Source organism: Danaus plexippus, chromosome Z, assembly GCF_018135715.1.
Source record: "Danaus plexippus chromosome Z, MEX_DaPlex, whole genome shotgun sequence".
In the NCBI taxonomy this organism is placed as follows: Eukaryota; Metazoa; Arthropoda; class Insecta; order Lepidoptera; family Nymphalidae; genus Danaus; species Danaus plexippus.
In genome coordinates this window covers 15457947-15485227 of record NC_083559.1, presented here as the reverse complement: position 1 = coordinate 15485227, position 27281 = coordinate 15457947, and the positions used below count along the sequence as shown (strand labels likewise).

General features: G+C 33.4%; 2 protein-coding genes across 2 annotated transcripts; one reads left to right on the top strand and one right to left on the bottom strand.

The window, feature by feature from the left end:
* Window positions 1–801: 801 nt before the first annotated feature.
* On the top strand, window positions 802–9155 carry LOC116777354 (microprocessor complex subunit DGCR8). The gene is made up of 11 exons (XM_032670860.2): window positions 802–1005; window positions 3652–3899; window positions 4062–4178; window positions 4259–4401; window positions 4474–5261; window positions 5637–5737; window positions 6099–6221; window positions 6312–6502; window positions 6745–6882; window positions 6952–7071; window positions 7509–9155. The coding sequence occupies exons 2-11, from the start codon at window positions 3659–3661 to the stop codon at window positions 7788–7790; spliced, it is 2244 nt and encodes a 747-aa protein (XP_032526751.2). The 5' UTR covers window positions 802–1005; window positions 3652–3658; the 3' UTR covers window positions 7791–9155.
* A 251-nt stretch (window positions 9156–9406) lies between these two features.
* Window positions 9407–25899, bottom strand: LOC116777355 (glucose dehydrogenase [FAD, quinone]). The gene is made up of 11 exons (XM_032670861.2): window positions 25808–25899; window positions 15705–15854; window positions 13907–14027; window positions 13513–13658; window positions 13133–13391; window positions 12801–13062; window positions 12382–12617; window positions 11562–11805; window positions 10951–11215; window positions 10079–10219; window positions 9407–9965 (listed from the first exon to the last, which is right to left on the bottom strand). Exons 2-11 carry the CDS (start codon window positions 15852–15854, stop codon window positions 9882–9884), a joined length of 1908 nt encoding a protein of 635 aa, XP_032526752.2. The 5' UTR covers window positions 25808–25899; the 3' UTR covers window positions 9407–9881.
* Between the last annotated feature and the right edge of the window lie 1382 nt (window positions 25900–27281).

Below are 27281 nucleotides of genomic sequence, written 5' to 3'. Positions count from 1 at the left end.
TTATTTCATTTCCCGCCATAACTGAGATCGTTCCATTTAAGGTATTTTTATAATAAGCCGTTGGTGTCATAATGACCCTTTAAAAATAAAAGCGATGTATCTGAAAAACGCGTTTGTGAATAAAAATGTTTGTTATTTTAATAATTTTACAAAACTATGTTAAAAATTTACGGAAAATCATTTTTTTATTACTAAATGTGTTACATATTAATCTCGTTAATTAAAAACAATGCATTTTTGAAAAAAATGTTACAAATACAAAAAAAGAAAAATGAAAACTTGTTTATTTTTTTTTAATCAATAATATCGAAATTATGGTGCTGCACATCAAGCAATATTAACATTGAAGGAGATTGGTTTTTGCTTAATTAGCAAATGCTTTGAATCTTATTATTTTCTTCTTACGTATAAAAATATCAGTTTTGATTTTCTGATAATGTAATCATTCATTAAATATCTAAATAATAATAACAAATAATAATTATTACGTGGGTTACTCCACAGAATAACATATAACAACAAGAAAAAAATAAATTAAATGACAATAATGTACAAATATTCATAGTAATGAAACAAATTAAATATATCATATATGCTACTGCATAAGTTTATATGTTCTTATTCAATACAAAAAATAAATAAATAAGTAATTACAAAGGGATAGGAAAATAAAAAAAACATGAAACTTTTCTCTTTGACCGCTTCATTTTCTTCAATGTGCTTTTGCATCTGGCGACACTGACAGCTACTGGAAAGTGGCATAGACAAACATATGTATACATACTACATAGTAATATAATATAGACTAAAAATCGATATATCCAATTTTGCTCATATTGCTGTTCAGACTTAAGAGACGCCAACCTCAGAAATTAGGAGTGTTCTGAGTAAAAGTAATTAAATATAACAGTAGAGTTGGCTTCTAGATTCCTCTAAACTACTAAAAACATTGCTACAACAGGTTACCTCTAACATTATAAGAATTCGAATCGAGTTTCCACAAAGGTAAGACATATTTTGTATATAACTTGAAGTGAGTCGTGCAAATTATTTATGTTCATTAGATATTTTTGCCAATGATCACTTCTTTGCATGTATGTCTATTTTGCGTGATTTACAGGGCACAACACCACCGGAGTCCAGTTAAATAAAAGCGTCTCTGCAAAAGACTTAACTCTGTGTTACATCGGAGTAAGCCTTTCGCATTTTCGCAATAAACCTCCGTTTACCGTTATTTATACAATGGTTTGTCTGAATGAAAATGAAAGCCTGAAGCTAGCGATGGAAAAAGTCCAATTGTTTAACCTCATTGGCTTTTTATGCCATCGCTATTTGTGGGCTATCTTTCGTCTACTTTATTGCTTTTACAAAAAACACCTTAACGTCGGAACTTGGAACGACTTCTTTAAACAACAGGCTATACAATGTATACGTAAATTTAGTAAATTTATTATCATCCTAACTTTGTTAAAGGCAGTTTCACAGTTCATAGTGTACACTGACACTTTAAAACTAAACTGTAGGCCGGGCAGTTGACTGCCATTATCTTGTAATGACTGGGTGTTTCATTATGGGATTTTTTTTAAAAATATAACCAAGCTGCAGGTGAATTGAAATCGATAGAAGTCCACTTACGAGCTTATCATGTGTTTAACATCAAATTCTGTAGACCATGTTATATAATGTTTGATTTCCATTGTAATTAACCTTGGATGAATCTAACCTCCGAGCGGGGCTTATAACATCAGATAGTTATACTGCATCACCGTCTCATTGATTTTTAGCTCAACAATACTTAATTATTACAACACTAGCCATTAACTAACCATGAGTAGGTCAAGATATCAACGAGTTAAATTTACAATAGAATGCCTACAAAGCAACATATTTCTCCTTATTTATTAATTTATATGTTATTATCATAACATATAAATCACTATGCCCCAGTAAAGGCGTTATCTCAAACTAGCGAACACTATGTAAATATATATATACTTTTGCTTGTATCTCACTCGGGTATGTTGGTTTCTAAGTTAATTTTCCCGCTTATATGCATGATATGCTTAAGTTAAGCTTACCTAGCAGCCATCTTACACATTACTCTTATAGCATGCCTATTAGATGTAGCAAGTTCTATCATTACCTCTACAGTACGATTATTTATGTGATTATGAATTGCTGTTTATGATAATTCTCTATACAAAAACAGTTAGTTAAATTATATTTTATACATCGACGGATGTCCTACACATTTATGTTACTGTATATAATACAAAGTTAGAATATTTTTCCCGATCTAGATCTTTGTCGTTTAAAATCTGTTATTTGATCGAAATAGTCTCAAATTAAGGAATGGTTTTTACTTTTTCTACTCTTAATGTTGTTTTAGTAGTTAATTTTGTTAGTATATATTCAATGTGTTATTGTATGTATATCTTATGGCAACATAAATGTCTTGAGAATGATGATTTGCTGCTTGTATACTCATGATATTATATATATATATATATATATACATATACATACATATATATATATATATATACATATATACATATTTTAATATGTTGAATATATAACTCCGTTCAAAGCTTTTCGAATGTTCTAAGGGATACTCAAACATAGACGGGCATAATTTGTTATGAGTGATATATGTTTATGTAGTTATATTTGAAAAACAAACGGACACTTCAAAAAATTACAAAGAAACTCGAAAAATTTTAGTGTGACCGAAAACACTTTGTAACAAATTTTTTATATTAAAGTACTATCTAGTAATACGGCAACTGTTATTGACAATTTTGTTTTTGCATACTTAGTTAAGAATCTGAGTATAATTCATGTGATGTATGCTTTCGCGAAAGTTTCATTAGTAAAAGTACAGGCGATTATGTGCTCAACGGAGACAGGGAGAGGTATAGTTCAATGTTAACTGGAGGGTCGTAATATAAATTATGGACAAATAAAGAGATAATTTATAAAATAACAGAAATATACTATTCTCTTTAATATCTAAATAAATTAATTTTACCTTAATGCTGTATGATTTACCGATTTCTAAAGATATATTTTTTGTATTGACAAATGCGAGTCGGGTTGAGGTTCCACAAATCTTCCTATAAATGAAAGATGAGTCCAAATTTAAGAAGAACTGCTCAATTAATGCACTTCCTTAATCGGTTACGAATGTATCAGCGCTCTGAGTGAATGCTGAATAGTTTTGTGAACCAAAGCAATTGTAAATATGTCTGTTGTTGCTGGATTATATCTACTGGATGTCCGAGATATCAGGACTCTGTCACAGTGACAAAGACCACGGATTTTAGGTTAGCCTCACGTGATCGTGATGAATTACGAAATAGAAATTTGATTTTACAGTTTAATATCCGGATAGATTATATTTGATTCGTTGGTGTATTTTTTAATAGTTTCTGATTTTTTCACAAACTTTATAAGAAATATTATTGGGAAAATGAGAGCATTTTTAAGGTCTTTCATTAAGAAAATATTTATATCTGATAAGATCGATCAATAAGGCGGTCCTTGTCTTATATCCGTAGTCCAGCGATCTTTCCCAATCACACGGTCTTCGCAAATTTGTTATAGACAATACTATTATTGCTATTGTGTTTAGTTTGATTGTGTTTTTAGGTTTTTAATGATGAGTGAAGAGCTGAGTCCACCTCCCAAGAAAACGAAGGTCGAGTTCGAAGCTGAGACAGGAGAGATAGACTTCGCTGACGATACTATAGTGGAAAACAAGTTTGATATTAAGGAGCGCTGCGAGAACTTCCTCACGACCCAGGAGTTGGAACAGCTCCGAGAGTTCAAGGTTCTGGACGAAGTGAAAGCCAACGAAGATGACAGCAATGATGACAATTCAGAGAAGAGTTCCACTGGTACTTATGTTACTTAAATAGAGAAGAATCTCGTGCTTACCAAAAACGAATGAAATGAGGCGTTCAAATTAGTGGAATTCGATTCACTTCATGATAATTTTGGTACAAAATAGTTTAAATCTCAAGTGAATATTCTTTTTAAAATTTATTTTGTCATTGCAGGAGTGCCTGAAGAGGAATTAGATAAGATGTTGGACGAAAATCTGCCAGAGGATTTTAAGACGGCTCCGAAACCCAAAGAGAAGACGTACGTCGCGAGAACCAAAATTGTGCTTGAAGGTTAGCTAGTGTTGGTTATGTGAACTGTTGTGTTCTTGGAGGCGAGCTGGTGGATGTATGAATTGAATTTAACGTTCCAGAAAAGGGTGTAAATCAGTTTGAGAACCTTCCGCTGGACTGGATGATGATACGCCATCACAGCGGAATGCCGATATACATGCACCGAAGCACGCGCGTCTGCACCCTGTCTAAACCGTACTTCATCGGCAAAGAGAACACTAGGGTGAGATCTCTGTGCCCAAAATATAATATATCCGTTTTGATGTGATTTGTATTAATGTTTGGACGGTTTCAGAGACACGACATACCGATCAGCGCTATACCCTGCTTATTGTACAGACGTGCGCTGGAAGAGGAAGAAAAACAGAAGGAAATAGACAGGCAAATAGAAGAGCAGATTAAAAATGGGATGTACGCGCAGAATCAGGGCGAGGGTATAGTCATTAAAAACGAAGAAGACGCGTCCACGCAGAATACTGGTGATTTTCCACAGATTTCCGTCCTGCCGGAAATAAAATTGCGGACCGATTTACAGTTCGATAGAAATGTTAATATACAGCAGACGGAGATCAAACAGGACGTGAGTGATAGCAACGATGCAGAGCCGGAGTCGGTGGAGCAGAAATACTCAGTAACAATAGACAGCCAGAACAAAATCAATGACGATGTCACACAAGTAGCTGATAAAGCTACGACTGAGATAGACAAGAAATGTCCGCTGGCCATGATCACGAACAACGGAGACGATAAGTATGAGAGCCAAGTGGAATACGAGGTCACAGTCAAGATAGAAAACGAGACATCGGATAGCGAGGACACTATTAAGAAAGAAGTAATTGACAACGAAAACAACGAGCTGACCTCAGACGACCTCAAAGAGAGTGAGCGGAATGAAAATGGCGGTGATGTGGAGGGGATACCGCACCGACAGCCGGTGGTGTTGCCAGGTGGCATAGTGATGCCCCCGCCGCGCGTTGAGTCGGTCAACACCAGCTGGAAAACGAAACATTTGACCCCAGAACAGGTCACCGAGTATTGCAAAAGGCTCTTCCAGTTTAAGAGCCTTAATATAATGCATTTCAAGTGAGAATCGGACATCATGTAATTCAAATTAATTATATATATTAACATTGTCTGTGATTTATATACAGCATGATGCTTTCTCAGCGTGCGTTGCGCATGACCGTTGAGTGTGCTTAGAAACCTTTTGCCACTATTATTTTAAACGTTTGTTTGAGACGAGAATTGTCGTCGGTGAGAGTGTAGCTTTGTATGTTATTTTGGTTACGTCACATTCAGGCCCTTTTTTGTTACTGCTGTATATGTTATCGTTAGCGAAATTCTGTATCTCTTGCTACATCCGGGTTTAATGTAAAGTTATAATTGATAACATAAATTGCTATTATATCCCTGCAGGCGTTTAGCTGTGTAAAACAAATTTCTCTTTTTATTCCGCAGCCGTTGGACGGATCGTCGGAAGTACACAAAAGCCAGGAAGACGCTCCAATACCCTACACTCCCAGCGGGCACCACCCTTATAACTATACCGGCTCAAAATGGTAAAGAGTTGATTATTGCCAATATTACTCAACAAAAGTTTAATCAATTGGTATGTATGTAATTATAATCAATTGGTGTGGTCTGCTTCTGTTAATGTTATTGAAGTTTTGGAAATCCTGGTATTGACAAAATCGTCTCTGAAGATGGCCTCATTTACTAAAGAAACTACTATATGGCGCGCGTGTTTAAAATCGAATTTTGATAATTTAAAAAAATTGTTATAAATAAATGTTGGTAGTCATAAAAAATACAATTCACACCGAGGCCATCAAAACTTACAATATTAACAAAGAAATAACGCACTCTAAATGACGACATATATGTATATATGTGTTTTTAATCTTTTTACAATATTTTCAGGTGGCAAAACAGCGAAACGCGACTGGGTCATGAATATGAACGGCCGGAGCTATCTCTCAGTGTTCCACGAGTACGTCTGTCGGGCCTTGCAGAAACAGCCTGTGTACGAATACAAACAACTAGGTACAAAACATCTACACACATGCACACACACACATACACACACACACACAAAGCCATTATACCTATCATTAATATATCGTACACGTACAGAGAACGCAGCTACGCCGTACCAAGCTGCCGTGTATATCGGCGGTATGCAGTACGGCGTGGGCTACGGGTCGAGTAAGAGACAGGCGAAGTACGCCGCAGCTAGAGCATCCATACACATCCTGATACCAGAGATGAAGAACCACCTCGAGCCCCCCGCCGCCGCTCCGCAGAACCCCGAGACTGACTTCACGGTGAACACACATTGACACAACCACACACAGACACACATGCATGCATATTACGTAACAAACATCATGCAAAACTTTCAATGTTAAGAACATAAATACACATACGTACATATTATTATTACATTTCCGTTAACACGAATTATATACAGCAATGGCAACATTTAAAGCCGGTAATACACTATAGTCTTGTCACGGTATAATTTATAACAGCGTGTGTAGCCGGACTTATATTATCATATCCGCAGTTTTTCGACTACGTCGGTATAGAGGACCCTCGTATCGCCGAGTTCTGTGCAGCGACTTGCGAGCCTTCGCCCCACGCTATACTGAGGACATGTCTGTTAAGGAACTTCGGCGCCGGAGATAGGCACATCCACACTGAGGTATTCATAGTGATGTACACTTAACTCGCACTAATGTGTTACGAATAACGCAAAGCACATATTCCATAGATGAAGAAGCTGGAGTATCAGAAGACCGAGCTGACTATGACGGTGGGGAAACATACCGCCACTGTGGTCTGCAAGAACAAGAAGACCGCCAAGCAGCGAGCGTCGCAGGCTATACTACAGGTATACAGACATACAGCTTTATATAAACACGAGACAATTATATAGGGTGCGTTTCGAAGTAACCAGTGGCTGAAGGAATACTACGAAACTTCGATATATGTACATTATAATAAGAATTACGTATTAAAACTTATAACCTGTACCTAAGACTACTTGGTTGCCCCGATGTTAGGATAGCAATGCCATTCCATAGCTTGTGAGGTGTCAGGAATCCTGTGGGTCACACGGCATGGTGTTATGATATGATATGATATATGATATGATATGATATGATATATGATGTGATATGATATATGATGTGATATGCTATGATATGATATGATATGATATGATATTTTATCCGTACAGCGATGTCGCCCAGTCGATTTAATGTTTCTCGTAATTAACAAGTTATATAACATATTAGAAAATAATCTCACTACTATCTTAATACTCAGGCTCTACATCCTCACGTCCGCTCGTGGGGTTCGCTGCTACGTCTCTACGGCTCGAGATCGGTGAAGAGCTGCAAGGAAAAGAAGCTGGAGGAGCAGCAGATCACGCTGCTACAGGACAAGGCCAGACAGAACGAGCCCAACTACGCTGTACTGGACAAGCTGAGACACGAGATGATAAAGCTAAAGGAAAGAGATGAGGCCGTTGTACCAATCGGAACGCTCCTACTGACCGACGACCTGCCCACGCACTCCGGATCCAATTTGAATAATGTTGACTTGTGATCATCAATGTTTGAGGTCATATACAACTATATGATTCCATGACATCTAGTGTAATTAGTGTGTTATGTGAGCACGCTTCCCAGTAAGACTTTGATATGACCAGTATGGGTCAATGACTTGACAGTGATTTCAGTGCTGCCATCAATAGGACGAATCTGTCGTAATTTTATATTAAAATTCAGATCTAGTCACAGTGGCGAAAAAAAAAGTGTTTTAAACTTGTTCGTGGGAAGTGATTATGTGGGTTATTTACATGTTATATTTAATCACATTTCCATATTAGATTGGGTATTGAATGGCAACACTGTCAAGGGTTGTCACTTAGTAATATCCTCATGTAATTAATCTGAAGTTTTTATTATACACCCTGGTATTGTAATGCAAGACATTGCAAATTAGTTAAATAAACATTCAGCCATTCAGTGCTGATGTTTTTTTGGTGTTCCAGTAAAATGTTATGGCCTATATTCGTATTATTGTTATAGTTTATGATCTATGTAAAATTATTGATGTTCTTGACATTAAGTCAAGAACGCACCATTAACTTTATATGAGCGGTTCCAGTAATGTGCCCAGCCTTTAGAGATGTATAGAGTATATAAGCGAAATGTTATACAAAAATTTTCAGTACTATAAAATATATTAATATATTGAGAAAGGTGTTTACAATATATGATGGCGTCTGTTCAATGTGTTGATAGAAATATTGCTGTTATTTAAGACAATTTTACCTTATAACATTATAAGAAGCGTACGCATAGTGTAGTGAGAACATTGTAATGATTAGTGTGTAACGGGGTTATCGAGTTGTGTGGGTTAAAATTAACTGCATGTTATTGTGTCTGGAATGCTTTGATGTTGCTCGTTGATTTAATTGTTAGTGTAGGTTTAGATGTAGGAATCCGATAAATAAAATACCTCCAAGTAAACTAATGTTGCCTCCGTACAACTTTATAGTAGAATTATTATATGCAATTTTATATTAGAAATTAACTTAATCATTATTCTAGTGCGTTTTAAGAATCAATGGATCGCTGTATTTTAATATTTTTAATGTTATTGTAGGTTATTTAACTTATATATATATAAAGGGAATGCTTCGGGATTATTATCAGATATAATATTTTACATTTCGTATAGAATTCTTTAGTATTAAGCAATAAAGGTGAGTTATATCAGAACAGTGACGGCTTCAGCTAATTATGTTGTAGTGTATTGAAATTTTAAATTTGATATTAAAGGTGGGCTGATATTTTGTAGGCTGGAGTTGGCGTCGTGTGGAGTTTTAACAATGTGTACAAACAATTCTGAAATGATATAGCGTATAAATTTAATATTTTAATAAAGCACGCAAACATATATAAATTTTGTTTCATTTACAAACGACTGTACGTAGTGACATCGGTTCGTGTTGATTCTAAACATTTTAATGTAAAATATAAGAACGTTTAACGTAATAGTTTTGATGGATAGTTTATGCAGAGTAAAAATAACAGTACAGAAAGTGTCACAGATAATAAAATCATACCAATGGCTGATGTTTTAAGTTGTTTATTAAAAAAAGGTGGTAATTTAACTTTTTTTTTTGCAAATCATCTCAAGAAAAAGACAATAGGTGTGGCCTGATAAATTTTAATCTTTAAAAAAAAAAGATAATTATTCCTGAAAATTGAAATAACATTTAGACTTTTCTACTACACGACACACTTAACCTATTCGAGCTTTACGTATAGTTTTATTAAATCTTAAACATCCAATATCTATCACTATAAATAATGTATTATCTATATGGTAACATTATCTCGTAAAAATAGTAAAACAATATACCTTAAATATAGATACTAAAACTATCGGGGGAAATTTACTCTCGTTTATAATTTAGACGAGAAACATTAAAATATATATATATATATATATATATATATATATATATATATAATGTAACTTTTTAAATTGGAAGGTTTAAAAACAAACAAATGCTTTGTCCACCATGTCTTCCTAGTAAGTTTTAAAAACTCAATGATATTTTAGTTGTCGAATAAAGCTATGTTATGAATATATTTTTTTACTAATTATAATAATTATTTTGGTTTAGCGCCACAGCCAGCCGGGGTGGTGACTTTCGCTGGCGGACAAAACGTTGGAGACACCGCCATCGGTATTGGTGTACGAGACCTGGACATTAAAGCAAAAACATATATAAATTAAAAAAATATGGAATATATAAAAAAAAGGAACGTTTTATAAGATTTGCTGTAATTTTTAGAGGTCTTTAATATCATACTCACAGGAGTAGTTCCAAGCCAGCGCTGTTTGATGAAGTCAGCGGCGCGCTCGGCTATCATGATTACAGGTGCGTTGGTGTTACCTGATGTCACGGAGGGCATCACACTCGCGTCGACCACGCGGAGACGGTCTAGACCTTGGACCTGTTTAAAATTAAAACCTTTATTAAACATTTCAATGAAACTAATATTATTCGGATATACTACGCGTGCTTTAATTTTGTTAAAAACTACACACTCCCGAGGTTTCGGTTGCTGAAAAGTTTATCCGAATAATATTAGTTTCATTTAAATGAATAAAACTCGCGAAAGTCTTAGATCTCATTATTTTATTAAATACCTCTTGCATTCGACAAATATATTCATAATTACACTGTGCATATTTTTTTTATTCTGTTTTATATAAGTTATCTGTTGTCAATTTGCAAAATATTGAAGTTTGAACAATGCCAGTGTGAATGAAGTCATACTCCATAGTACAGGGATTTTCAACGTGTGGGTCGCGACCCCCAGGGAGGTCGCGAAGATAGTTAAATTGGTTTAATTTCCGATTTAATATTTTTAATCAAATTAAAGTAATATTTAATGTTTTCCATATAAAACTTAATAGTCAGCTATCGGAAGATTAATTTAATTTCAGTTAAAATTCTCATCCCAATATATTTAGAAAAAAAGTGGAATATCTGTCAGTGATTTAGATTTTTTGTTCACGTGACAATCTAAATAAGTAATGACTTTTATAATTATCAAAATTTTGCAAAACCAAGAAATACTTCGCGAGAAGAACTCTTCGAACGAACGAATATTATTCGTAGGTATATTTAGACAATTAAATTCCCCACAAGTTATTCTATTAAGAAGTATGCTATACTAACCTGTAATAAATTATCAACGACAGCGGTGGGGTCTCCTCTGGGTCCCATCTTGCAGGACCCCGCCTGATGATTTTCTGGGGCCGTTTGCACCCTGACCGCACATTCCCAGTATGCATCACAACCAAATTTTATCTTCTCGCAACCTTTCACCGGTGTTTTATCCAACCTCATTCCGTATTTCTTGAGGGCCTTGGTTTCAGAGAGTCGGATGGCAAATTTGATGCCCTCGACTAGGGTCTTCACGTCGTCGGGATGGGTGAGGTAGCTGGGAACATGTTATTCGACTATTGGTCCCATTATACTCGATTTGAATGAATTGAGAATAATGAAACAGAATTTTTACATTGTACTAAGTATTTTGGTGTATCCAAATTCTAAAAGCATTGGACATTTCTACAAAACATTTTAACAGTTACATTGAAGGTATGAAACGAAAAGTAGAATATAATAATCAAAGCGACACATTAATTCCAATTGATACAAAAAAGATATTCGTAACAGTCATATAAGAGGCTGGCGTGCTTGCGTGAGTGACAATGAGTTTTGTTTACAAAATAATCGATCAAAAATACATGCTCAAGTATATTTTCTTTTACATAACAACTGCTCACTTAGCATAAATCTTGGGGTATTCGAAAGGATCTGCACTAGCGATCTCCAATCTTCCTCTGCTTTTGGGATGTAATACAGCCGGGAACATCTGGACGCTTCTGAATCCCTCGCCAAGTTTCTCCCCGACCATGCCGGTTTTGGCGCAGTCAGCGAGGAAGCCGCCGAAGAAGAGTTGAATGTCAGGGTTGTCCTCGGAGGGGTCGGAGTACCTCGTGTTGATAAAACCAGTCACTTCGGATATACCTACAACACAAGTAGCACTTTTTCATAAATGACTTTCGATAGTAATAATTTAAATGAAACTAATATTTTCCGATTACTACGCGTTAATTTATTACTTTTAAAACGACATACTGCCGACATTTCGGTTACTCTGCAGCAGCCGTGATCACGGGCGGACGGGATGTGTAAGGATAATCCGAAAATTTTAGTTTTTTAGATATTATAGTTGTTTAATTATAAAAAAACGACACCCTATAATACGAATCCAGTGTAATTCTGGGCGTGATCCGAGCTCTGAAATATTACTCGACTTTCGCGGCCCGAATTTGGAGTTTTAATATATATTTCCTTTGCACCTTACATTATAGTAAATTATTAGGAAGTACGGACGGTTGTTTTTTTTAACATAACCATGATATACGTCTACACTTTAGTACAAAGTGTGTGTTCAGATGCAGTTTAGATAATTACTTTCATCTAACAATTGCGGTGGAACAAAGTGTTGCGATATATGTTGAACATAGTTCAGATATCGTACGTTATAAAGCCAAAGAAAGAGATGTTCTAGTAATTTTACATATATAGTTTAAAACCAACCGGTTCCGGACATGAGTCCGTCTCTGAACAGTAGGTACTCCATGGCAGTGGCCCAGTTCAGTGGTACTGTGTTATTATCATTCACGTGGAAGTTTAGGAAGTGCGCCACGTGGTTGTGGAGGTTTCGTCCGACAGCTGGCAACACGTGTAATGGTCGCACGCCAGCGCGGTTCAACACTTTGGGGTCCCCTACACCGCTGAGCTGAAGAATCTGAGGCGACGCCACCGCGCCCGCACTGTAATATATCGCTTTTTATGTTATTTAATTCATTACTAACATCAATGTGACACGCAATTGTTACGTAATAAGCGGAACGTGCTGAGTGTTAACGCTCCAATTATCGAAACGAAAGAGTCACATTTAGTCATTGTCTTAATTGATATTCCTAAGAATTAACGTATCAAACTTTTCACCGTACCTTAAAATAATTTCATGGTTGGCGAAAATTACTTCCGTGCCGCCAAAACTGTTCCTTACTTCAACCGCGTAGGCCTGTCTGGTTGTCTGGTTGATGAGGATCTTGGAGACGGTGGCGTTCAACATGATGTGCAGGTTCGGTCGGTTTTTGGCTGGACGGAGAAAGGCTCGAGCTGCGCTCAAACGGGAACCATTTCTGTTTGTGGTTTGAGCTATTGAGAATCCAGTATGTTTTTCGCCGTTCAGATCTCTTATTTCATAGCCTGAAATTAATGTTATTATATTATACACATACATTACTTACGCTGCCACATATTGCTTAAAATTTAATACCTAGTTCTTCAGCAGCTTTAACGATGCTATGGCTCAGAGGTGGGTGGTATGGAAATTGAGAGACGGTCAAGGGACCCCCTGTAGCGTGATACCCTTTATCCATCTCCTCGATTTGCTTATTATCTTCAGATTTTAGGAAATACGGCAGCACTTCATCGTAGGACCACCCTTCATTGCCAGCAGCTGCCCAACTGTCGAAGTCTTTTCGCGAACCCCGAATGTACATCATACCGTTCATCACAGACGTTCCTCCTAAAACCTATGATAAGAGCTGCTGAAATGACTAGACCCGGTATCGAAAATATGACAGATATTGAAAACTCCTTTAAAATTTTTAGGATAAATAAAGAGAGAACCGTTTGTGTCATTATCTGACTTACTTTTCCCCTGGGCCAGTAACACTTTCTATCCTTCTCTCCAAGACAAGCTGCTGGCTCAGGTTCCGTATGGTAGCCCCAGTCGATGCTTGAGCCGATGAAGTTCAAGAACATTGAAGGTACTTGAGCACCAGTGGGTTCGTCGAAGCCTGGAGATAGTTCGTTTTGTGTAAACAAAAACATATTAACTCTAAAATGTTCAGTCAAAGAATCTATTACATGTTCCAAAACTAATTGGAATTATTAGTCCAAATGATTTCATGCAAGCTATTTTTCTGAGACAATGTCTGACTGAAACAAATCCTCTCTGATGATAATGATTTCGTGTCCTGGTCATATTTGGATTGTTTACTGTAATGTTATCATCTATTAGGCCTGGAGACCTAAGGTATCTCACCAGCTTCTAGGAGCAGCACTCGCCACTCAGGCACTTCGGACAGTCTTGCTGCCATCACGGAACCAGCGGACCCACCACCCACTACGATGAAGTCGTATACTGAGTCCATGTGGCGACGAAACTGGCACAAAATTCAACTTTATTAGTACCTGAACTTCATATGCTATTATTAATTATCTGTACCCTTGGCCCTCGGAACGAGTTGAAGAGATTAGCCGGAACAAAAATATATACATACAAACATCTATATGAATTGAGTAAAAAGCGGTTATTTTAATGTAACAAACAGACATTCTATTTTTTTTTGTTTCTATACATCGTTTTATTGTTACAAATGTACGTGTTTCAATTTGAACGAAAGAATGAAGTACAAAATTAATTTAATGTTTCTCCTTTTATTAACAGTAAGTTTTCCTATTACTTGAATACATTTATAAATATGAATAAAATGGATAACATATAAAAAATTTGAATATCGGCGTCGTCAGAACTTAATCAAGAGCCAATGACGAGCAAGCTGGCTATAACCAGCAAACGTATGAGTAACAAGTATTATATCATACAGTAACTCTATGAAATAAATTTATTATTAACATTGTCTATGGAAACACTAACAAGAAATAAATTATTTAAGTGATACGTTCGTGTCACTCGTGAAAGTCGAGGCTTATCTTTATTTCCGTCAATGCTTCCTGACAATTGTTGTTCCCGTAACTAGAACACTATTCTGGAAATGTGATTACAATAAAACATAACTATTTCACACAGTTGTTAAGATTTTACAAACTTAATAGCAAACGAGTCTACATTTATCATATATACGATCTTTCTTTTTCACTAAAATATGCTATCTCGATAACCCGTAACGTAATTTGCGTGTATAAAATCGTCTAGTTATTTCATAGCTCGAATAATGAACACCCACGTAAACAAACACGCAATATAATCACAGCTACGGTTAGAATAAAATGTATAGATCCTTTTCAAGAATATATTTCTTAGGAAATAGATTATTTTAAATGTCTTAGGAAGTGACATATAAAGAAGACAATTTCTGAGCCGCCGGCTGAGTCGTGCTGTGAAGACGTAATCGTATAATACTAAAGTAATTTTGGGCTATTTACGAACTTATTATTTATTATCATCTTAAGTTGCGAAGTAAAATTGAGAGGATTAATAATGGTTCCAAAGAACAGGCCGCAGCAGTGGGTATTGGTGTACGGACAGAGCATATCAAGACATGAGAAAAAGTTATCGCGAAAGCTTTGGGTGGCTTGTGGGACGTTTATAGCGATATATATATATCTTATCTTATTATAACATTGTAAAAGACTGATATTACAATCAACGAAGGTTATAACTAGGTAAAGGCATGCATAAAACGGTAAACCACGGCGAGATTTAGCGCAATACGAGTAATTTTCTCGCATGAGTCTGCGGTTTGCCAGCTATTACGGCACAGATCACAGCATTGACTTGTATGTGACCGCCAACTATGGTCTGCGGTTAATATTCGATACGAGAATTATATCGATAAACCTCTTATATTATTCGAATAAAAGTTTTATAGTACTAATATTTTAAGTGTTTTTAATTCAAGCCTTTTCGATTTTAAAGAAAAGCTATAACTATTAATTTTTGTCATACTGTCTACTAAATATAACTGTATTCCTCTGGATATTTATTCTACTTTATCGATTATAATTTCAACGTTCTTTAAGTAAATCTCAAGTAAGCTACCATACGTTAAAAGTACTTTAATTTTTTGTACTTTTGTACCGTTCCCAACATTAATTACCTGTGCTCGTCCACATGGGTCTTCGAGGTCACATTGGCTGCGCAAGAATACTTCCAGTAGACCCATGAACAACATGAAAGCACCCCCTCCACACGCCGCTGCCAGCGTCGGCCCCGGAGGAGACATCGGACAATTGCACGAAATCGCCATCTGAGTTATTAAAATAAAATATAGATGTTTCTTAAAACTTTAAAGCATTCATACAAACTATACTATCATTATACGAACCTCAGCGTTACATATCATATATTAACGACTCAATAATTTTATTTAAAACACTTGAAATAGTAATTAAACATAAAAAGAATTAAGGAATAGCATTTAACATATTCCCTGTAGTATTTAATTGATTAGACATACAGAAAATATTGCAAATGTGTTATAATATTAGTGTTATGTTGGTACGATTGTGTGAACAATTTCTAGTAAGATCCTAAGACAATGTTTCTCTTCAAAGGGTTGTATTATGAGCCGCTAAAAGTAATTATGATTGTGACACGCCTCCGTCAATTGCTGGGTAATGTCCGTCCGCTCGTGTCAGCGGCGGCCTCGCTTGCGACCTCTGACCCATTGACGATTTAGCAAACGGTGTGGACGTTGTAACATTAATTGGATTCTAGATGGGATCTGTAGAATAATGTGCTAACGTCCTCTACAGAGAAAATGATCCGGAATAGAATAATGTCGAACATAGTTAGGAATAGGATTGATGAAAAAAGTAATGTCACTAATAAACATATTTATGGTAAACCTTTTTTTATCTGTGGTCATAGAAAAATTCGAATAAATTTCTTTAATTAAGAATTCCAAGCCATATAAATTAAATGTGGTTCGTGTTTATGAATAAATATTTTATCTGTTACGCACAACATTGACAATAATCAAGTCATTACTTAACAGATTCAATAGTAATGCTGATGTTAATCTGTTTGTTACAGCGAGGTTACGGAGATAGGATTGTTCGGTCGACCGAATATCGGGGCTTCACGACAGGTGCCAGATGTTTGGCTGTCAGTTAATAGCGTTGACTGAATCGGAACTGCTGTGGGTTAAATCCATCTCACTGTTATGAAAGTTCTCTCAGATCAACACAAATATTAACTCTGTTTTTTTTTTTTTATAATAATAGCTAATAATTGAGATGACGCTAAGTAAGGTATTACAGGTAAGCGGTCTTAAGTAACAGTCACGCCCTTACTCTCAGCTCATTATTGCGTACTGAAATACTTTTTCTTAAGCCATAGCGAGTTAGTTTATTGTCGGGCACGCGTGTAAGGCCTAGTAACTTTTACGATCTACAATTTCTATTTCTGAAGGTACAACGCTAATAAATAATTTTAGTTTCTTGTAATTTTTCTATTCGCTATATGATTTTTTCAACGTTTTCATTCGTCTTTATTATAATATTAGTCCCGCCATGTTCATTCCATAGTCTGTTACGAAATTCTTCTAGATCACTGATTGCGTTTTTTTGTAACACAAACTGACATTCTAACTGCGGTTGCAAACCCGTTCTAGTGGCTATCAAATTTGTTTAAACGAGATCCGAGTATCATGTCACTTGCGATATCTGTCGCAATAAAATTAACTTGTCTTACGAATATTAATTACGATTAATTTACGTTCGGAGGTATATGTTTTTCTAATCCATATTAAGCAAAAAAACTTATACGATACGAATAGTGTGGAAAATTTTCATGATAAATAAATACTACTATTATTATTTTCAGTCATAATAGTCACTATTCTATTTCTTTTTGGCAAACGAATCGATTTACTATAAAAAAATCACCTGTCTAAAGATAATTTCATCCAATCGTTATGGGTGTGTATAACGCGATTACGTGTCCGTTCGTCCGTTACACCTTAGCATATAAACATTACACACGCGAGAGAGTCAAATAATTAATTTTTTTCACATAAATAAATCGTATATATATTTCATAATATCATTAAATTAAACGTTTTATTAAAATTTAATTGCTAATATTTTTATACAGGCGATTATGAAATGAAAGTTGTTTTGTAATTATTTATTTTTATTGTTGCCGTTACGGGCTATAAGGAAACGGTTTTAACATAATGTTCATGTCTGTCTGTTTATAAACATATCAGGTTTATAAAGCAATTTTTTATTTAATAATCGTTAAGACATAATCAAAATATATCCTTTAATTTCATTGTTTTTCATCGTATTAAAAACTGGAAATAGGAACTTCAACACTCTGCTCTAATTATTTTATTACTCAAGCTGAAATAATTTATATAGTTAAGTTTTTTTTTAAATATATGTATTATTTGAAATAATGTTATAAATTCATGTAAATAAGCAAATATTATTTAATCTTAAATCTCGATGTCAAGCAATACCCGGCTAGTCAAACAATATCTCCAAGTGTGTTATGGGTACCTACGTTTATTTTTCTTGTTAGATTTATACACTTATTATTAGTCAAGTGGAGAATAAGACAGAAAAAGAATTAATTGATAAAGTGTTAAAGGAGTGAAACGTAAATTAAATTCAGTCTTTTTAAGATTGTCAATAAAAATATGTTAGTCTTGTTTTTGATTTGCCTCCGTATGTTTTTCTTTCGACTCATAATTTGCGCGTCTTCAAGAAAAGGGTTAATAGGCTGATATTGAGATAGTCCGTTCACCACCTACGACTTCATTTCCACCTTCCAACGGGTGGAATGACACTCCAGCAACATCCAGTCGAAATAAAAATCAATGCATTGTTTAATTTCAATTCTAAACAATACTAAAAATATATTTTTTTGTTCTTCTTTTTGTTCTCTTTCTCTCGCTTTTTCCATCACTTCATTGCACGTTATTCGTGTCCGATATTGAGTCGTGATCCGTGAGTGAAACTTCAAACTCGACGATAAACAAATCTCATTCATTCGCTGACATTTAACTACCAAATGTAGTGCACTCACAACACAGAGCCTTAGGATTAAAAACGCCCCGTTTAAACTTAATAACTTTATTAGCACATTTGTTATTTATCTTAAGTTTTGTTTTATTTCTCGCAGGAAGATTAATATTGGTCTGTGTAAGATAGAATCCATTTATTCTCATCCGATATAACAGTATGGAAGTCGCTGGCACGACGGTCGTTTCTTAATATTAGTGATTTTTTCATAATAATTTGTTGAACAACATAATTTGCTGTAGATTAAGTTAGTAGTGTGCTGATAGTGTAGTTCTTAAATAAAATAATCTATTAATTGCACAGGAAACATTGCATATCAACCTTGTGTTGAGGTGACCTGAAATGTATCACATACGACGGTTACGCAACCACTGATATGTTACCCAACCACTGGTTATCTAGAATTTTAAGGGTGAATTATATAAAACTAACATGCGTGTTAGTTATATCATAGCTACCAATGCGACTATGACTATGTGACTATCTTTCATTCATTCAGATATATACAATAAGTAAATAATATTAAAATATCACTCACAAAGATTTTACGAACAGTTGTTAATAAGAACAAAATTCACAACAAAACATTATAAAATTTTATTTATCAGTATTTTTTTTAAAACGAAAATCAACAAATATTGAAGTAAACACTGGTGTTATGGTTTGAAGATACAGAATTTTAAAATACCAAAATGTATTAGCCTCGAAAAACTTATCATTATCACGCAGATCATAAAGTCTGTCATACAACTTAACTGAGCTGTACTTATAGTTTCATAAAAATATTTATTCCTAATGATATAATATTATTAACTAGAAGTTTATTTGTTAGTTTCTATTTATATAAAGATAAAATTAGCATAACAATAAAGGTTTGTGAAGTCTGTTTAGCCGCCATAAATCGTACAGAGCATAAAGACGAGCTTTCATACTTCCAGTCTTCAACAGATTATATATAATTACGCAAAGAAGATCTTATATAGTTTTGTGTAGTTTTGGGACTTTAATGTCTGAAATATTCAAACAATACTATCAGCTGGGAACTGGGTCGCGAGAAAAAGATATCCATTATGTCTGTTGTTTTATAGTTATATATGTAAGAAATGTTATTGTTACAATTTTTGTTTAAGAAGGTTTTATAAGACTTGCTAATTAAAATGTCCCGAATAACCTTGATGTTTAGAATTTTGCCACTATCTGTGGTCAAAGAATATGTCAAGTCAAATATGATGATCAAAATATCATTATATTTTTTTATTTATTCACGATTTCATTCATAATGTAGGTTGTAAAATATATTTTCCTATAATAAGGTTGACATCGACAGAATATTCAGAAGCCATAGACTAAATAAAAAGTCAATTTTCGGTGTCAATAGCGCTAATGTCTAAACTGTGGTAATGTTTATTAGACGTTATCTATGAGGTGTAATATAATCAAATGAGTTACATCATAATATTTCGCTTGTCATCTACGCATTGACAATAAAGCGCACTTCATCTGTATGAAATTTGTATTAAGATTATTATTTATGATGATAAATTATTGTAGTGAAATTTTTTATCATCAGTGACAGTGTTATTTTAATTTAGGTTATATTTACTTCATGTACCTAATATGAGTACATTGAAAAAGAAAATTAAAACCTTTACTACTAGGAATGGTCTTTCCATAGTTTTTGAGAATTTCAAAGCGAGAAAGCATGTATTTTCGATTCCTTGTAAACTTCGAGATCAAATCAGATGCTTGTGTTTCTGTACTGCACTTTTGTATTTCTGTATCTATACTAGTAAATGAAATTGAAATTTCTGTTTGTAATTTTTAATAAACAGCTTTTGACTTAACGCATATGAGAGTACCTGATGCATACATTAAAAAATGAAGTTTTTTGAACTTTGACTGTATGTCATAAAGATGTGATGCGTATCTCAAAGAGGCTTAAATATGCTGTCATAGCTGACGGAGACGAGTAATTAAAATAGAACATAAGAAAGGGGTTTGAAAAGTATTAATAGTTTAATAATGTCTAAGAATTTCGCTTGTATTCATTTTAATAAAACTAAGATTTTCGGGTTTTGTATAATATTAAAACTACATACTCCCGACGACAATGACGACATTTTTATCTTATTTTCCCGTGATCACGGTTACTGCAAAGTAACCGAAACGTCGGGAGTATGAAGATTTAAATCCGATGATATTAGTGTTATTTAAATTTAACTATATTTCGTAATTTAAATGTCTTTTAAGTGATTCAATTAGGTTAAAATCAAAAGTTAAGTAAGTCAAGTCCATGTCAAATCTTGTTCAGTATCATCCTCTGCGAGCGTTGATTCCTAACTGTCAATTTTATAGTTATCCGCTACCAACCTCTCTGGTCCCGTTTCAAGAGCGAGTGAATGGTGAATCTTAGGTAATGTCAAGGAGATGATACATTGGTATTTAAGTAGAATCCATGTTATTAGTGTCAGCTGCCATTATGTCCTATAGAATACTACGGGAAATTTAGAATCTTAACATGGTTTAAAAAAACGGTATAACGGTAGGAAGGGAAGATACTGGCAACATTTGCTTCCATTACCACTAAATAAAGGACATTTTGTAATAATAATAGTGTTTTAATGTATGCATGCGCAATATTTAGCCGGAGGTGTTAAATGACATGCTCACATAGATTAGAGCAATTACTTTTGACCTGATTAAAAACGAGATTTATTGAATAAACAAATGATTAATTGGTTCAAAAGCTTCGTTCGTTCACTTATGATTAACAATGATTTGTATAATATAATAAAAAGTTTCATTGCAAAGATCTCAACTTATTGTAGCAAAATGTAGAAATATTATCATTTCTTTTAAATATCAGTAGCGTAAATAAGTTCCTTTTAATTTAAATTTTGGTTAATTTTTCTAAAAATTTTGAAGAGATTATCTCCATCGTACAATATGTATCAGAAACATAAATACATTATCGTTATCATGATATTTGATATAACAAGTACTTCATAAATACGCGAGTCTCACGATGGGTATGAATTTTCTTAACGTAAAATCGCTCCGTTTTTTATTCATATAACTAAGTTGGTATCATTTACGAAAAATATGTGTGGTACAAGAAAATTTTCTTTATTTGGTTAGACAGATTCACGATACGACATTGGCAGTTGCATTTTGGTAATATGTCTGCCCTATCACAGATAAATAAATGTTAATATTTTTTTATAATATCAAAGCAATCTTGGATAAATAAACAATATCTGTAATTTATTTAACGGAAATAAAATTTAAATTCAATATTAAATGAAACTGAGTTTTTGTATTATTTTGTTACTAAATAATCCCGACGTTTCGAAACGAGACAGTGAGTAGTTACTACTCAGTACTCTCCCGGTAACGTTGCTTAGGCTGCAACAGCACGTATACATTACAAAAATAAGATAGTTACAAAATAATAAAAAAACGCGTAGTATCCTTAAAGCTTAGTTCATTTAAACGATCACACGCGAAAACATAGATATGATCATAGAATATAAAGATTGAAAAATTCATGTAAGTTGCCGTCTACCTTGCCGAAACCTGGCCGTCTAAATTATTTTTTATCTTTTTTTTTTATAATATGGCATTCATCCGTGCAAAGATTTTTTTTATCTATATTGATTATTTGATTTTGGCGGGAACTTTGTCTTTCTTACGCTAGTGATGTAAATTATAAACTTGTTATATCTGAAAGTTTACATTTTATATTAGAAAATCGATTCAATAATGTAAAAATGTAACATGACTTACATCGGTGACATAGTTCTAAATGCGCTAAATACTTCGATTTTGTTTTTTGCCTAGCGAATTACTTCAACAGCACAACTTTTGTAATGCTTTTAAACGAAAATTTCTTTTACTCATTATATACTTAATGTGTTAGCTATAGGTTCGAGTATTGCGTGCACGAATTTTGCTAAAGTTGAGCATTGTGTGAGAAACAGCGTTTAGATATATGCGTAAAGAAAAATAGTATTTTTGTTGTAACGGTAAGAATCTAATGTTGCGTGAGTTACGATTTAACAATGATAAAATCCAAATACTTTTTGTTCACAGTATGTAACACAGCTGTCATTAAGTCTCCATATTTGTGTCTCCTAATCTAGAGCATTTGTTAATCGTATTTTTTTCGTCAAGCGCGAATTGATAGAACTGACATTTTTTTTCTGTATTATAAAAAATGTGTGATTGATGATTTAGCAACAATTCATTCAGCGTGAAGCTAAACGTCTCTATAATCACAAAGGTAATGTATTGCTATTTTAGTGGTAAAAGTGACAGCGATATGCGGTCATGGCATATAGAAAGCGTCTTCCATTTCACATTTGAACTGCTAACGCTGTGTGTATGGTACGACCGAAACTTATAGTAAGCATACTTGCGTCTTATAGAGAAAATTTTCAAGAAACTAATTTTTAAGTATTAAAACGTGTTATTTTCACTGCTATTCCAGTAGGTGTGAAAAACTCAAACACCTACCATTTCTTATTATTTCCTGAAAAAAACAGAATTCTTCTGTGGAATAATGTCGTATGTAAATTTTATAGTATTTTTATGTTATATTCTTAGAATGATTGTAATGGGATACATTACACATTAAGAATAGGGAAGAAAAGTCGTAATACTAGTGTGATTTCTTCATTTGTAAATACTGACGCAATTAGTATAATTCTTAAAGGAAATTACGAGTTTTTCTTGTCTTGAATATAAATATTTCCATATGTATGTTTGAGATTTGTCGCTTATACTGTTGTTTTTTTTTATCTGTGAGTTTTAATTTATGATAAATACAAAAATACGTAAGAAATCAATCTAAGAAAATAAGTAATAAGTAATACTAAATAAATAGAGTATTGCTGACATGGAACGGTATTAATAAGGTCATATTAAAATATAAATTGAGTTACCTATTTTGTGTGTGTTTTTTTTTAAAGAAAATTTGCCTTGTTAGTGATGTTTCTTAATTCTACTTTAACAATCCTTAAGGCGGAAACACACCTGAATGTGTATTCGCAGATCCTGTAGGACGTAAGCTGCCGACCGTTAGGTGCGATCCCTGCTTTATAATATCAAAACATCTAACACTGAACCAAAAACTACGAATTTTAAATTAAACAATAAAACCTCTGTGAGTTTTATTATTATTTAAGAACCGTGGAATATCTTAATAAAATCCATTTTCAATGTTACGCAAGCGCTCTACTTTGTACGATATTCGTGCTTCACGAGATGTCTACTATTGTTTCTTGCTATTGTTGTCATAGCAACGGGTGGATCTTAGATTTCCCTCCAAATTTATATATATACCTATATATGCCAAAAAAATCTTCCGCCTTAATTGTAAACTTTAATTATTTCGTTATGCAATCGATCGTAACACGGTCTGCTGTTCAGTGAAAAAGACAAAAATAGTATAAAATTTTGTCAAACTTGGACGATAATTTAAATGCTTTGTATATAATATTTCCCAATAATATATCGTCATCTGATACTACACTTCTCAGACGTAACTCCTCAACTTAACCTTCTGTTGCTCATTCCACAGTCATGATTATTCTGTGCGAATATAATTATCGTATATGCAAAGTGAATGCCAGCAGCTCTATTATTATTATATTCTAGTTGTTATACAGCCCGGCTAGAGGGACATCCGGTTCCTGTCCGAATAGTAACGTTTTATTGAAATTCAATACATTACGGTACTAAAAGATATGATAGCTCAGTAAAGCATGAATTCCCTAACTATTCAACTAGGTCCATTGACAAGTTCAAGTAAAAAATAGAATAATATTTAATGAGTTTTCTATTACAACAATAAAAATTAACTAACATTGAATTTGGCTGTCGCTACGTGACAGCATAAATCAAACATTATCCATTCAAGTGACCGTCTGTGGATGAAAGCTCTAATATATATATACGTATTAACAAACTGAAGATCTTACCGTACATAGTAGATTTGTCCTCACTGAAACCTACAATTCCCTAGTTATAATCCAATAAAAAAAGTTAAAAATTCTGTATTACATAATATTTAGACGATTTATAAAATGTATATGTAACTTACGTATTTTCTTAGTACATAATTCAAATTATTTATATCAATTTAAATATTTTTTAAGGACAGTATTTAGTAAAACTATTCAATCAAAACGACGCGAGCAAATAATAAACAATTCTTATTTTAAAATTTTCATTTGACATTAAATTATCTGTTATAATTATATATATAATCTGTATGATTACAACACGCAACTCACGTGTATTGTATGTGACAAATTGTTTTATACGATATCGAAGCTAATGGTATTGATATAAGGAATGATATTCGATGATAGTTTATTGTTTGTTGAATTGTTTTATTTATTGTGTAATTTTTATAAGCCGTAAATGATTTCGTTGCGTTTCGTTTCTTAACTGCGGTTAACTTTTGATCTTTGTTATGTCATCGTTATGGTTATGAGAATATATATTTTTTTTGTGTATTAATCACGAAATAGTTTTTAATTTTAGTTCAATAAATATTTTTACGAAAATCAACATGAAGTACATAGGTCCATCTAAACGCAGCCGTTGTTGAATTATGTTATTGAAAATCAATATTGTTTCCGGTTATTCCGAAGTATGAATTAAAATAGATCTTTCATAAAAACACGAGAATCTATATATGACTGTAACATATCTGTGCATGTTATTGAAAAACATTGCGTTGTATGTGATTTAAAATCGGTATTTTCGTTAGGTTTATTGGGAAACAATACCTTAATAATATATGTACTTAACTGACGCTGTCAGCTGTGAAAGTATATTTTTTTAAATACATTAAAAAATTATTATTTCAGAGACCATGTTTTTCGTTTAAAAGTTAAGTAGTTATGTATCAGTTATTGTTTTTTTTTTTTTAAATATATTTAAAACATTCGCAGCGGCGCAGATTTAATTTCGCAAATTAACATCAAAATTAAATGAAATAATAGTAAATATATATGTATATATATTTACTATTATTTCATTTAATTATATATATATATAAAATTAATTATATATATATATATATATAAAATTAATTTTATTTAAATATCCAAAAAAAAAAAAATCCCAGGTGATAATGTTCACAAAAATTGTTACATACCTTAGTGTTTTTCACGAAAATAATGTTACGGTGTTATATTTTAGTCTAAGGCATCAGACGAGGCGCGTTCGTCTCCGACGCTCTGTGATCACTTACTGTCTAACAAGCGCCGAGACGAAAGCTCAAAGCTGCTCAGAGTTGCCACTAATGAAAAAAAAGGCATAGGTGCTTGGTGTTTAGAACTTTAATATTAAAATACTTAAAAATTGGGAAGCGCTACAGTGATGGCGACATTTATGGCGAATTAAATGCTTTTTTGTCCTTTTTTAAAGTACGTATTATAAACAAATTGATAACATCCTAAATTAATATTACCCTAGTTGGTTAGTATTTCATAAAAGTTATCTGTGAAATTTAACATATGTTTAAAGTCCTGTAAATATAAGGAATCTATAGAAGTATATTTTAAAAATATACTCATATTTACACGATATATGTACACACATATAAAGTGATATAATTAAAAAATAAAATTAACGAAACGCAGTCTAGAACAAAATCTACAAATTAATAAAAATCTGTGAACAAACTATCCCATTCTATTTATCTCACAAACATCATCCAGATAAGATCAAAGAGCTCATTAGCGTGTCTTTGTGTATGAAGCAGTCATTACATACGAAATGTCCATCCGTCAAAGTGAGTTACAAAAGACCTCATCGTTACTCTTTTAAAATCATATTGTCAGAATTAAACGAGTGGTTCTGGTTTGTGAAATGTTGCCTGTCGTTCCATTGCTAACAGCCAGAGCTGGCTCAGACGAGAAACCTTTTATGAGAGACATTTTTTTTTAAAGTTATACTTTAATAAACTGTTTGTATTACACCTATCACGTAATAATTTTTTATATCAAACAATAAAGCTACAGTCCGGAAAACCTATGTTACTGTCTGATCTGTTGTCTTCATCTATGTGGTAATGATGATAGACCGCATATATATTTAAGAGTGATCAAGGGTTTATAGAGAATACTAGATGCATAAAAATAATAGATTTGATGTTTTGAGTTGACGGCTTTGTGATACGAAACCAGGAGGTGATTGGAACTTCAGGTTAGGAGGGAGGACGATTTGACTTCGGACACACATAAACTGTAATCATGTCAGTAAAAGAGGAAGATCAAGCCCTTTTATACATCTCATACAAGCGTTCTATATAATAACTGGTACTTGGTTAGCTACAGGCTAAAGAAGAAACGAGTTTTCTAAATTATATTACTTCGAAACTTGGCCCATATCGAAAAATATTGCTATATATATATATATATATATATATATATATAAGAAATTTCGTAATGCATTAGCAAAAAAATTAAAAGAAATATGAATATATTCTTATCAAGATTACAGCTCGACCACAACAGAGTTTTCACAAGCGTTTTATATTGTAATGTTCTGATGTGAAAAAATTTACGGAAAGGAAAGATATGTAAAAATACGCCATATGTGAAATAATTGTCCTCGTATATCATTAT